The sequence below is a fragment of the Bombus fervidus genome, chromosome 6 (genome assembly GCF_041682495.2).
Source record: "Bombus fervidus isolate BK054 chromosome 6, iyBomFerv1, whole genome shotgun sequence".
NCBI lineage: Eukaryota > Metazoa > Arthropoda > Insecta > Hymenoptera > Apidae > Bombus > Bombus fervidus.
Window position 1 is genome coordinate 15,805,903 of NC_091522.1, and position 12,986 is coordinate 15,818,888.

Below are 12,986 nucleotides of genomic sequence, written 5' to 3' on the forward strand. Positions count from 1 at the left end.
ATGAAAAATCGCGTTGCCGTGCGGTCGGTGTAACGCTCGCGGTAGCAATTACTCTCACCCTCTAACGATGCCGGTTGTTTTGTTTGCAGGCGTAGTCGGAGCTCGGAACTTCACGATGGAGTGCCGCAAGGGTCGACGGAAAGGTCTACTCAGTGGCCTGGTGTTTGCGTGGATCCTAACCAGCGGTTGTACCGTCGCGGCGCGAAATATAGGTGAGTGCCAAGGTATTTACGATTTCAGCGCGCGCCGATTCCAAACCGGCGACCTGTCCACAGGCTCTCGGTCTCTGTCCTTGTGCCAATTAAGGCTCCTCACGGAGCAACGCGCGCGAATATTTACGCGTTGCACGTGAGCGAGACCGTGTTCACCGAGTCCCTGAAAAATTACAGCTTTCGAGTCGAACGTGAGTTTCGACTGGCTAACGATGAAAAGCCTGTGGCCAGAGTCGAGGGAAAAGGCAATCGACGCTTTTGCTTTGTTGCGTACGGATAATTGGTAAGAAGAAAATACTTTCCGCTAGTCCACATACCATACCGTATAGCTTTTTGATTCCTGTCAATGTTGAGTCTTGGACGATTCGAACAATCGCCCTTGTTTTTGGTTTTTAAACATATTTACAAAGTTCGCAACCATTCTCGGATTAACCTTGCGTTTTATTAGTGTACATAGAATATTTATTGTTTGCTAGAAACTATGTCCAAGTAACGAATTATCGTACTTTGGACATGCAGAATAAAATTTCATCTAAATTCTAAGTGGAAAGAACAGATGTAAAATATCGAAGGAAATATAGCATAACTTCGCATCTCTTTAACTTGTCAAAAGATTAGCTTCTCCAATTCTTAAGCAATTAGGTATCGTCACGTTTAAAAAATATTCCATCCACAATCGCTTATTTAACTTTCAATAAAACGAGTTTCGGATTGTATCGAAATCAATCCGTTCGATTCTCGACGAGTGGATGCCACGCAAAAATAGTTATCGTCGAATGTGGATACACGAGTGGAAGGTCGCGCAACAACGCGGACGCGAGCGGGGGTGGGTTTTGAAGCGGTGGTTTTGCTGGTAGCAAAGGGGGGACGACGCAGATCGACGCACTGCATATCCGGTCGAGCGAAACCGCAGCACAGCGGCCGCGCTTACGGGTTGACCGTTGAAACATTTATCGGAAAGCAAACACAGTGTGTTTAATAACAAGGATGGAGGTAGTCGGTTGAGATGTGTACACTGGCCGGCCTGTTACATTTTACTATCGCCGGCGAGGATCGTCCCTTCAACCCCCTCGAAAGACCCTTAGGAAACGTACCAGCAGGTTGACATCGGTCGTAGCTACTTAGAAGACCAGTTCTGTGTACGAAACACGCCATGCCACATTGAGAATTAACTCGTCTGTTAATCGATTTAGGAGAAACCGCGTGTGAAGTGATATCGTTGCGGGAAGAATCGGCGAGGGTGTGTTTGTCGGAGTCGTGGTGCAATTAGAGAACAAACACGCGTTCCGGGGTTAACTGTGGTTAAATATTTGGAAGAATATCGCGACAGAGGATTGGCTGGATAGAAGGGACAAGCAGGAAGAATTGTAATTTCAATTGTAATTTGTGGGAAATATCGGGGTGTGTTTTATCGTTTTCTTGTTTATCGTAATATTGTTTTAATAGAGCAGATGTTTTCTGTTATCAAACCGATATAAAACGTTTCATATTCTTTCGTGAATTATTAGTTGCGACACGCAACGCACGCGGTTCGTATTCCATGCACGAGTCCACAGGTAAAAAGGGTGGAGATTTGGTTGGTTGCGCAACCAAGCCGAAGTTTCGGAACGCGTGCTGCACACACGTCGAAACCGAGCATTAACGAGCGGCAGTCTCGAGAGCGATTTCGAGTTGCGAGGGGTCGAATAAGGAGCAAACCAGGGCTAGGGACGAGAGAAGAGTTTCTCTCTATTCCTTCGCGTTATCACACACTTCGGTGCACCTAATCCGCGCGTAACCATAGTCACTGTATTTCCACTGTTTTGCCCTTCGTTCTGCTTCGACGTCGTATCGCGGATCTCACCCTTCGAACGTTTCGAAGGAGAACTCGTTCACGTCCATTCCATTCGCTCACCGACGCACACGGAAACTCGCGCGATAGATAAATCAAAATCTCCGGCATTGTGCGGCGTGCGGTCGACGGCTCAGACGGCTTTGGCAACGTCTTTGATTTCGCTATGAAACGGAAGTAACGCTCGGGGAAAAATGGCAAGGGGTAGATAAAGAGCTAAAAATGGGCATGACGTGGCCGTTTCGAACAACGCACGTTTCTATCTTCCATTTATTCACGACGCTACACGACTCAATTGGTTGTGCGATTCTTAAATTTTTTCAGATATTATTTCAACGAGGATCTCTGAAATACCGATATTGCTTTATCGAAATATTCTGTTTCGTCTCTATATTTTTTATACAGTAAATCCATAAACATTCGTGGTCAAAATACCTATAATATCGCGACGAAGATCGACTATAAGGCAAACGTTGAAAGGAAATGTACGAACATAAAGGAAGAGTATAAAAATCATAGATATACGAGAAGTAATCCTTTCAAGTAGAGTATATCTCAGCAGAAACTGAATCGATGTATTATTTACTCGTATTTGAGCATTTCCGTAAAACGTAGAAGACGTTAAGAAAAGATGTTTCGGAGATCTACGAACTCGTACCGACCGAAACGGTACCTTCCAGTTGTTCCTCGATCAATATCGCAAAGTGTTCTTCGAAAGTTCCAGTGAAGCCAAACAACAAACACGCGGTCCAGATAAGCCACCTTTAAATTCGTGCGAAACTCCGCATCAACCCATCGTGTTCGATTCAAAGCGTCCCGGCGATAAGGAATACATACAACTGCGGCGTTCGTCGACGTCGTAGTTGAGAGATGTTCCGTGCAGCTGGTAGCGGAAGTGCGCCAGCTCAACGTCGCGTCGTTCACCAGCAACCGGCCAAACAACCTCGTTCCGTCTCAACCGACAACCACCCGCGCCTCTGTTTTCCCACCTCTTTCTCTCTGGCTTTTCCAGCTAACCCGGGAAACCGTAACTTGCCGCGAACCCTCGCGTCTAAGATTTGTGGTACATCGGCAACACACGGTGGCCCCAATTTACTGCGCATTACGCCGCTTTTCCAGGTTGTTTCTCCTCCACAGGAGTTTCCGTTCTTCCAGCTTTTCGCCCTCTTTCCGTCCTCTCTGATCCGTTATCCTGCACTCGATCGGTTTTTCGCTATTGGTCCGCGCACGCTGTTTCTACGGCGAACCGAAGTTCCTTGTTAAACTTCTTCCACTTTCGAGTTTCTGCCGCGGAACACAGTTCCACGGTATTGGAAAATTGTATTAAAAAATTAGATGGCTCTTTCGTTTTCAAATCGATCCCGTTTCTAGATAATTATCGCGTGGCGTCGAAGTTAATTCCAATGTCGTTTGGAAACGCGTTCGTAGTTTTATAAAAGGACTCGTATAGCGATCAAACGGTTCATATTATAGGAATTCACCGATAATTTTAATTACCTACAATTTTCCCTCGATGTAATAGTAGTTGGGATAATTCGATTCAATTGGTAGGCATTCGTTTAATTGGACTCTGACTAAAATTTCATTCCAATAAATGGAATTCTACTGTATTGCGTATCGAAAAGTATAGTAGCGTTACGGCGATGAAACGTTTTTGGAATTCGTTAATCCACCTTGGTAATTTTTCTACTTTCACCGGAAGGATGCAATATAGATAGCGTATTTCTTTTCCTGCTCACAGTGCGATGCATATGGTAGCTGAAAGTTCAACCACGTAACAATGGGCAGCCGACGACGAGGCTCGTTGAAAGCCGCTTCAACGTGACTAATCTAATTTCCAATCATGCGCGAGCTGTTGCTGCGAGCACAGTTCGCTAGCTGTCTCTTCTTTCTTCTTCTCTGTGTGCCCTTCGGCGTGTTTTCGTCGAGTTCATTGAGTTCTATGCGATTAGTCGTTCAGACGGTAACGACCTGTCTGAGGAGCAAATTTAACTGGTCACTGACATTCGCCTAGCGGTTTGACTTGTAATTATAAAAAGAAACTTCATTAATATCGCGCGGTATTACAATTACACGATTTAATCCGTTTTTCGATTGTTTTATTTCCGAATTAAATCGAAATTTCTCTATTTCGTAACGACGCTTTTATAGTTTCGTAAACCAAATATCATATTATTTACACGTTGTTAATCTCTTTTTACGAGGACAAAGAAGGATAATTGAAGAGAACGTCTCTTCCATATTAGCGATTGGGACCGTAAATTCCTTCTGCCGTTGTATCAATAAAATCTTTATTACGGTATACGTAATTGCAAGGTATAAAGGAACGATAGTATTGTACGGGTTTACTAGGATGAGCAGGTTTCGATGCCGCAAAATTCTCTTAGCCCGATAGAAAGCGACCGAATAAAAATTCCGTATACCAAACTACCCTTTTCTCACTTTAAACTTCTTTCTCACTACGGCACTGTTCTCTCTATCGCTTCTTCCGGTTCCCACCGGCGTGCAACTTCGTTCTCTTGCTGCTCGCGTTTTCCAATTCGCGCCGAATGGATCGGTCGCGCGGAAAATAAGAGATTGCCGTGATCTTCGCGTCTCTCGTTGTCGTGCTACTTATGGTTGAAAGAAGCGAGCAAGAAGATCGGCCAGCAGGAAGGAGGAAATCGGAGGAGTAGCGAGAGAGGACCGAAGAGAAAAGTAGAAGCGAGTCTTTCAGCCGGAATTCCGGGACGTGGTGGTGGTTCCATGACGAGTAGAAGGAGGACTTTTAATTCTCGTGACGTTTACTTCCGGCGTACGTGACCCAGTTCGCCCGCTAGGCGCCTCAAAAATTGCATCCAACCTTGGCTCAAACTCTACGTCAACCTGTTCTCTATTCGCGCTGGATCACCTTCTCTCCGGCTGGTTTTTGACCGTAATTGAAAATCTTCGCCCTTCTTTGGTCGTCCACCGTCGTTCTTTCTTCTTTCAACCCGCGTTTTTTCAGCTCTGCCGTGGCCGCCCCCGGTGCCGACATTTGCATAGAGCAGTCGTTGAGCGGCGCGCTCAACGCTGGATTATCGTTTCCTTTTTATCGGGGTCGTGGCATAGTTCGCGCCACGTTAGCCTGCTCAGTTAGAGAAATTGTTTCCTCCCTGAAGGCTGAAGCGTCGACTCGACTCAGTCCGTTACGCGAAACCGAGGCTATCTCGTTCGCCAACGACTTATATTCTCGTTGAAACGGGAAGCGACTAAGCAATTAACGATATCGTGTTCGGTAATGCTACGTTTCAAACTTTTCTGTATTCCACGTAAGTCGGTTCGTTCGATTTTACGGATGGCGAAAGATCGATCGACGGAGGATTTTCGCTCAATGATTTCGTTTTCATGGATGATTTGCGGAAGTTCCACCTTTAATTTTATGGAATGTAAGGGAGCAACCTGTCGACGATCGTACGAATGCACGTGCGAGCGGAAGATCGATCTGGCGTTCCGCGAGAACGGAGCTACCAGTGTCTCTCGAACGGGGCAGCCATCAGTTTCACTGCTTACGACGGCGTCGCGCCCGCGTCCCGGATTCCGCGACGTAATCGATTTCCGATTTCTTAGTGGCAGCAATTTTTCAACGTTCCGTGAAAAATAACTCCGGAATAAGCCGTGCTTTCCAGCGTTGCGAGACAGAGACCTCTCGTCGTTCATTCCCATCGTCGTTGCTCCTACCCTCGTCGTTCTCTGACTTATGAGAAGTTAGCACGAGGCTAGACGCCAGTCCTTGATCCTCGTTCGATCCATAACTTTATCACCGATCGCGGTTCGCTCTATGTTGCAACGATTGATCGCGGTAAATAGACAAAAAGGAAGAACCATACGGGGGTGAGCTAAGAAGGGTTGGCGTTATCTACTTAATACATACATTACATTCGGCTTTACTTCTTGGCTCGTGTTAACCGCTTCCGAGTGCAAGTCGGCGGGCCCACGATAAAAAGAGGATAATAGGTGGCTTAGGGTGCAGGAAGGGCGACGCGAGAGAGGCACACTCGATGGAAGACAACCAAGCTGCTTTTCGGCAAAAAGCCGCGGCTAAAAGGTACAGAGACAGAGAACGAACTGGGTGGACGAAGAAACGGTGCTCTATTAAGACGTACGAAATGCGGGGGTGGAACTGTTCACGATGATAAAACGATCTCTCTCTCCGGTGGAACTCGCGCGATCGCTCTATTGTTCCTCGCTAATGCACAGCCCCGTACGAATTCGCTTCGCTTTCTCCCTTTATCTTCTCCTTCTCTCCTCTTCTTCGTCGACGTTTCCCCTGTCACCGTTGCTCTGCCTTGCTCCGCTTGCACTCGCACTTGACCCGCTTCCGAGCTTCTCTCTGCAACCGATAGAAAACAGTCGACACACTCGAAATCGTTTCCTATTCCGCCCTCTGGCCGGAGGCAACGTAACTCACCCTCCTCGCTTCCACTCCTTATTCGATCTCTGTTCCGCGCTCTCCTCCGGCTTCTTCCGCTTTTTCTTCCTCCTCGTGCTCCTTTTTCTCGATCACGCTCTCGTTAACATTCATACGAACGAGACCTTTTCGCTAAGTCGACTCGCCCCCTCAAAGAGAGAAAAGAGCCTCTCACGGTCTCTGGGGTAACCACCACTCCCTCGGGCCTTTTCCCTGCAGGGTCGGTCGACGTGTACAAGCACAATCGCGCCTTCGTGCACAGGCGGCGGATTTTTTCGGGGGTTAAAATCGCGTGAAAGCGGCTCCAGAGTCTCGAATCTGCTTTTAACAGGCAGTTACTAATAAGCCTACCAATGAAATCACCTTTGTATCCGAAAGGTATTCCCTCGTGTTACGACGATTCGTTTTGTTCGCGTCTCTCGATAGTTGGACGTTTCGTTTTCAAAGAACGCGGTAGAGAAGAGAAAAGATTTGAAAGTGGAAGATTTCGCGGTTCATTCGGTTATTCGAAAGGAGTAAATATCGGGGAGGTATAAAGTTGCTTCGATAAACCAGTTAAATAGTGCGAAACCTGTCCGCTTAATCGCGCCGTCCAAGTAAACTTCGTGCCTAAAAGGATGAAGCGTGTTGCGTTACAGAAGATTTTTACTACGGCGGAGGCGAGGTGCAGGCGAGAATACCGATATCGATTTTCGTGAAATTCGAGAGAATATCGCGGCGTTAAGGGAAGATTGCCGACGTGACCGACTCGTTTCTCGGCTCGAGTCTATTGATTTTTTAATAAGCGCGCCTTTTTCCCAACCGATCGACGAGATAAAAGAAAAAAATAAAAGAAGGGAAGGAAGAGAAGAAAGAAAAAGAAGGACGGAGAAGGGGAGAAATAAGAAAGAAAAATGAAAGAAGGCAAGAGAGTGGCTCGGTAGCGGACTAAAACTTCCTGTCGAAGTTTCCCAGGCGCATTAATGCGCGCCAAATTAAACCGAAGTTTCTTCTTCGGCCGGCGAACTCTGTTAAACCGCTTTGTAAATTCCTGTCTAGCCCGTAGCTCCTCGCCCCCGCGAACCGTGTAAAACGATCCGACGAAATATTGCGGCTCCGTATCGACGTATCGAGGTCAGACTGACCACCGACGCTGATATACCTTGACTCTTATTTTTTGGTCAACTCCGACCACTCTACGAAGAACGCGGTTTCAACGAGAACGAAGATTTTAGAAAGTTAAAAGGTCGAGCTGCTTAATAAAGACTTCGCTTCGTTAGACTTGATTAAGCGTAGCTTTTTATTTTTTCCACGCAGAATTAACGTCAATTTCGTGAAATCTTTATTTAAAGCTTCGTATGCGTTTTAGGAACACTCTATTGTGTTTCTGTTCCTGTTGTTCGAGATGACTGCCATTTCGAGTAGAATAACGTCGTTGAAACTTACGATTCCATGTATCTCCTCGGTTCTTGTATTTAGAGAGGATTATCCTGTTTAAAAAGGTACTCGATCAAGCCGAAGAAGTGTCTCGCACCTAAAACAGTAAACGCTAACGAACACGTTGTAGCCGCTTCTTCGATGGCTGTCACGGCTCGAGCTGCGGTAATTAAGCGAAATCGAGGCGCCTTCCGTGGAAAATACGAGAATCTTACGTGAGACGAAGGTTCGTGGTTGTACCGCGCGATTCAACAAATAATCCTTATCGGCCGAGTTCAGGGGTATACGTAAAAAAGCGACACGGCTACCGGTGCAGCCGGGGATCAGATTATAAGCCCGTCGCGGTCGCGCGTTACATTAATTTAGCGCGCAAGCTATGTCTCCCTCTCTCTCTTTTTCTGGCAGGTTGCTTCTACATTCATTCTCCCTCCGGTCCCGGTTGGTATGCGCGGATTACAAGAAGCTCGTGTACGCTTCCTGGCTGCACGCGCCTGCTTTTATAAGTGGACATCCATTCTTTCTTTTCTTTCCTTTTTCTTTTTTTTTTTCTTTCACTCCCCGCGTACGGAAATGTTTACAAAGACGAAACGAATGCAGTTACGTCTCTTCTTGAAACGGTACCTCCGGTCCTCTGGTTATTTTGTTACGAACAGGGGAACGAGTGATATATTCTCTCCGAATGGCATGAAAAGAAAGAATTATGTTTATTGAATGTTTTAGGAATATTTTACGCTCTGAGCAAACCGAGTAAGATGAGTCGATAAGCATTAGCATTTTAAGTAAGTTTTTATCGGTGTCCCTTATCGTACGAGCTTGGAACTAATGCGAAGGGAAATTTCATAACCCCATGGTATTTCGATGCTTTAACGAGTGTCCCATATAGAAGCAAGGTACGGGCTTGAATCGCGGAAACTGTAAATCACTGGTGCGCAGACTTTTAAAGAACCCTCCTGTGCTTCCGTAATCGACCAACGAATTCGGTATACGGTGGCAATAAAAGGCTACCGTTTCATATCGTGCGCACGCGATAAAGCGCACAAAAGGATCGTTCGAACGCTGTGCTCACCACCGATTTCATATTTCTCGCTGTAAATCCCCGGGCGGAATGCTTGATTCCCTCGTTCCGCGCGGTACCGCGTCAAAGCGGAGCAAAGAGCGGAGCGGCAAAATGAAGGTTACGGTACTATGGGCGATTCTAGTTTACGAGGGAATCGCTTCGCGTCTCATTTACACCGTACGTGGATTCGGTTAAATTTCGTTCGACGCACGATCGCAATTTTATCGTCTGTTCGCGTTGCAACTCGTCGCAGCCGCCGGCTTGTTTACACGCGCCAATTTCTCCGGCCGATATCTGCAGACGAGCTATTCCACTTCACCCGTCCGAGAAATTGATTCGCGAACGAACGAGCGCCCGCTCGATCAACAATAACAAAACGACGCGAGCACGCGTGCTGGCGACACGCATTTCCGCCCGTAAAGCATCTGGATGGATACACGTTGGCACTCCGTTCGCGGAATTCTCTTAAAGGACGGGAAGGGTCGTTATCGAGTGCGACAAATTGCTCTTCGCTTCTCCGCGAAACGAACTTCCAAATGGGTTGTAGCTTCTTGGTGAAACGACCGTGGAAAAACGAATGCCTCTGGCTTGGTTTCTACGACCATTACTTCGATTGGAAACAAAAGCCAACTTGGTTACTTAGGTTTCGTGAAGAGTTACGTTCCGCGTTCATTCTCAAAATTCTTTACGCGTCTGGAGGTTGTAAGGGAAGAACGCGATAAGACATATTTCCTGTTTTCAGGGCAACAGTTTTAAAATTCACTACTACGATCAACCTCGTACCACGAAGACGACATTTTTGTCTTTATATTTAATTTCTAAGCTGAACATATACTTTTTCATCGCGTTGAAAATTTCGAAATCTCAATAATCGTATCTTTGACTTTCATAAAACTTTGTCACCTTTCAACAATTATTTCTAAAAGAGTTTCGCTTTTAGACCTAACTCTATCTACTCATCGTGTTTTTTCTCCTGCGAAATTCATCTCAAACCGGCGGTTCACGTAAAAGTTTGCCCCGTGTCTGTTCAAATTCACGCAAAGCCAGTCCCATGGTTTCTACGCTGGTACTACCGGCGAACTCGAAAATACAACAGTTTTCTTTATCGCGCGAAAGTCACCCCCCTAAAAATGTAATGGCAGGCGGTCGCGCGGCTAACTGGCCGATAAAATCGAAATCGTAAAACTGCGAAACTTCTTCCTCTCGTGAAATGAACGTTCGTAACGCGACAACGCGCCAGGGAAATTATCTTTTAAACTACCCTCCACGCGAAACTCCACTTTGACCGTGCGCTCGCGTACCACCCGTAACTCTCGCTTAAATTGCGCGTTCCGATTGCACTTTTGCCCTCGACTCGCCTTTTCTCACGCGGACGCGATCGCGACGTGTCGTTAAGCGAACCTCGGCGCGCCCCTGCTTCCGACGCCATCCTCCCTTTTTCGTCGAGGGTAATTTTTATTTGAGCCAGTCAGTTATCGGAATCGTTATCGGGATGCATTAAAAAGTTTGTTACCGCTGTGCCATTGTCGGGCTACGTGGCGCGCATTCCGCGAAAGTTACGTAGCCTTCGGCGCAACTTTAATTAATTTCGTCGCGACGATGGCCGATTGACGCCAGCGTTCCACCAGTTCTCGCCGAACACGGTTAGACTGGATTAAGATTCGATCGTTGCATTCGACGCGTGCCACGTTTGTCAAGGAACAAGCGTCTCGTATGCGTGGAAATTGTCTTCGACGCTTGAATAAATTGCACCGGGTTCGTTTGTGATTTAACGAGATATAAATCGAAGGATGGCGAAGCAGTCTGGTTACAGATTGCGTGCAGCGTTTGATTCGAAACCTATTACGGGCATTATTTTTCAAGCAAATGGAAGAGATTTTCATTTCCGGACCATCCCAGCCATATGACTATATATTAACTTTTTATCCTCTTTTAAGGTATATATTACAAGCGGCGTAGAAAAGATAATTTTATTAAAATAAACATGCATTGACGTTTGCGATTTTTATGAAACGATTCTAACGTTGAATAGTAGTTTGCTATTTGCTTGTAAACATCGTTGATGAGCGAATGGTGCTATTTCTGTTCAAGTGAGTATTAAAAAACGTTAGAGGCTGTGTTCCGTAATTTCCGTCCGATTTCTCTCGATATTATCGAAACGTTGTTATTGTTTATTTCCTGGGAAACTATCCTATAAAATGTTGTCGTGTATTACGGTTTACGAGCGAAAGCCGAAGAGAATTTATTCGCGCGAAATAACAGAGTTGAAAAATAATAATTGCAGTCGATCGAAACACTGATTTACAACGTAACATGTATCTCGATGAAAGCTTCGTCTCTGTAATACGAAAAGAAGAACAGAAAATTTATCATGGATTAACGTGTTAAAGTAAAAACTGCCTTTTTTAACTTCTCACAGTAGTTAGACAGTAATTACATATCGCCAACCACCAATATACATGTAATTACACTCGTTAGTACCGTTGTTCTTATTTAGATCTTCTTCTTGACGAGATAATTACCAACATCCGATGCAACAAATTATAATCCTACGCGAAATTCATCTGCCGTTCCATAAATCAATACCCGGCCACAAGGGGCATTAAAATCGAACTGGTGACTAACCTCTCGGAATACTTGCCACGTACAACACGTAAACCACTGCACATAACGATAGAAGTAGACTAAAAACAATGAAACATACGCGGATAAGGTCGATGGAATCGGGATCGATGGTCGGCAGCAATTAACGCGATAATTGAATTACAGTTAGCCGGTTATCGTTCCAAGGTAATTCCACCGTGAGGCGGGAGCTTGGGGTATCCGTGTCTCACGCAGCGAGTTCACGGATCGCCGTGATCGCCCAGGCGAATGAGAGAGGATCGCGCGGATTCCTGGCAGTCGGCAGCGAGCAAACGACGGCCATAACTGACGCAATTAAAGCCGGTTACATTGTTCGAAGGGAGAGAAGAATAAGGGCCGCGTGGCGAACAGAGGCGCAGTGTACACGGTTCCTCTCTTTCGCGTTTCTTCGTACTCGGGAGGAAGGAACGCGCGACACCGAAGGACCGAGCGGAATTGTCGGCTCCTGTTTTCGATCGGCGAAATCGAGAGGGCCGTGCTCGTTCTGTTCCATTCTCGTCCCACGGAGGCGCGTAATAAATTGCAATTAAACGGACCGGGATCGTTTAAGCGGTGCGACTTTGGAAGATTTCGCGAACACGCGTCTCGACCGCCCCCTTGCCACCACGAGGACCACACAGCGTGTCCGATTAAATTGCGCTGCTGGTCGCGCGTTCGATCGCGAAAGACCTCTTCATTAGAACGATTCAAATTAGCTGCGCGCGTCGACCGACGGTAGCAATAACGGCGCGCGCGACGGTTCGCGATTTTAATTGGCCGGCATTCTTTTTTCGTGCGAGCGCGAACCGCAAAGCTTCGCTCTCGACGCGGTTCCTCTTCATCGGCGTTGTTCCTTATCCACCACCGGTGTCTGTTATGTTAATTAAAACCGGTTACGAGCTCTTTCGAGCGGGCGACACGCAACAATGCTCGCTTAAAGCGAACAAATTTAATGCGCCGTGTACACCGTGCGTCGTTCGGCCCCTTCCGTTATGCCCAACTACCGGTAACTGACCGGTAGCCATTTACGAGTATCCTCCGTATCTGGATTTTAAATATCTACAAGAATTGTAAAACTGTCATAGATTATAGGTATAGGTATAAACCATATAAACCGTATAAACCTTCGAAATCTAAATAGTAATGGTCCATATAAAGGTAGGCTTCTTTTCGTGTCGTTAGAAACGGCAGCATCGCGAATGCATCGAATACCAGCGGCGAGTGTACGTAGCAGTACTTAAAGAACCATAAAAGTTGTAGTTTGAATTTATGACCGGTCCATCGATCAGCAACCGGTAGCCTCGGGCTTAAGACAATTTCCTGAGAACAGATGTCTCTGTTCCCCGTCTGGTTTCTCCGACTCTCTTGAAAATCGAGCAACGAGAGTACGTCGAACCGGCAAAGTCGAGAAGGCAGAAC

At 46.4% G+C, this 12,986-nt stretch overlaps 1 protein-coding gene across 7 annotated transcripts in view; it reads left to right on the top strand.

Annotated features, from left to right (window-relative positions):
• The window catches only part of LOC139988242 (latrophilin Cirl), a 365,567-nt gene that overhangs the window by 133,075 nt on the left and 219,506 nt on the right, over positions 1–12,986 (top strand). For all 7 annotated transcript variants that reach the window (XM_072005419.1, XM_072005420.1, XM_072005421.1 and 4 more), the window contains one exon: positions 90–212. In XM_072005419.1, the coding sequence (XP_071861520.1) occupies positions 116–212 (97 nt within the window). In that variant the 5' untranslated portion in view covers positions 90–115. The remainder of the gene's footprint in view (positions 1–89; positions 213–12,986) is intronic.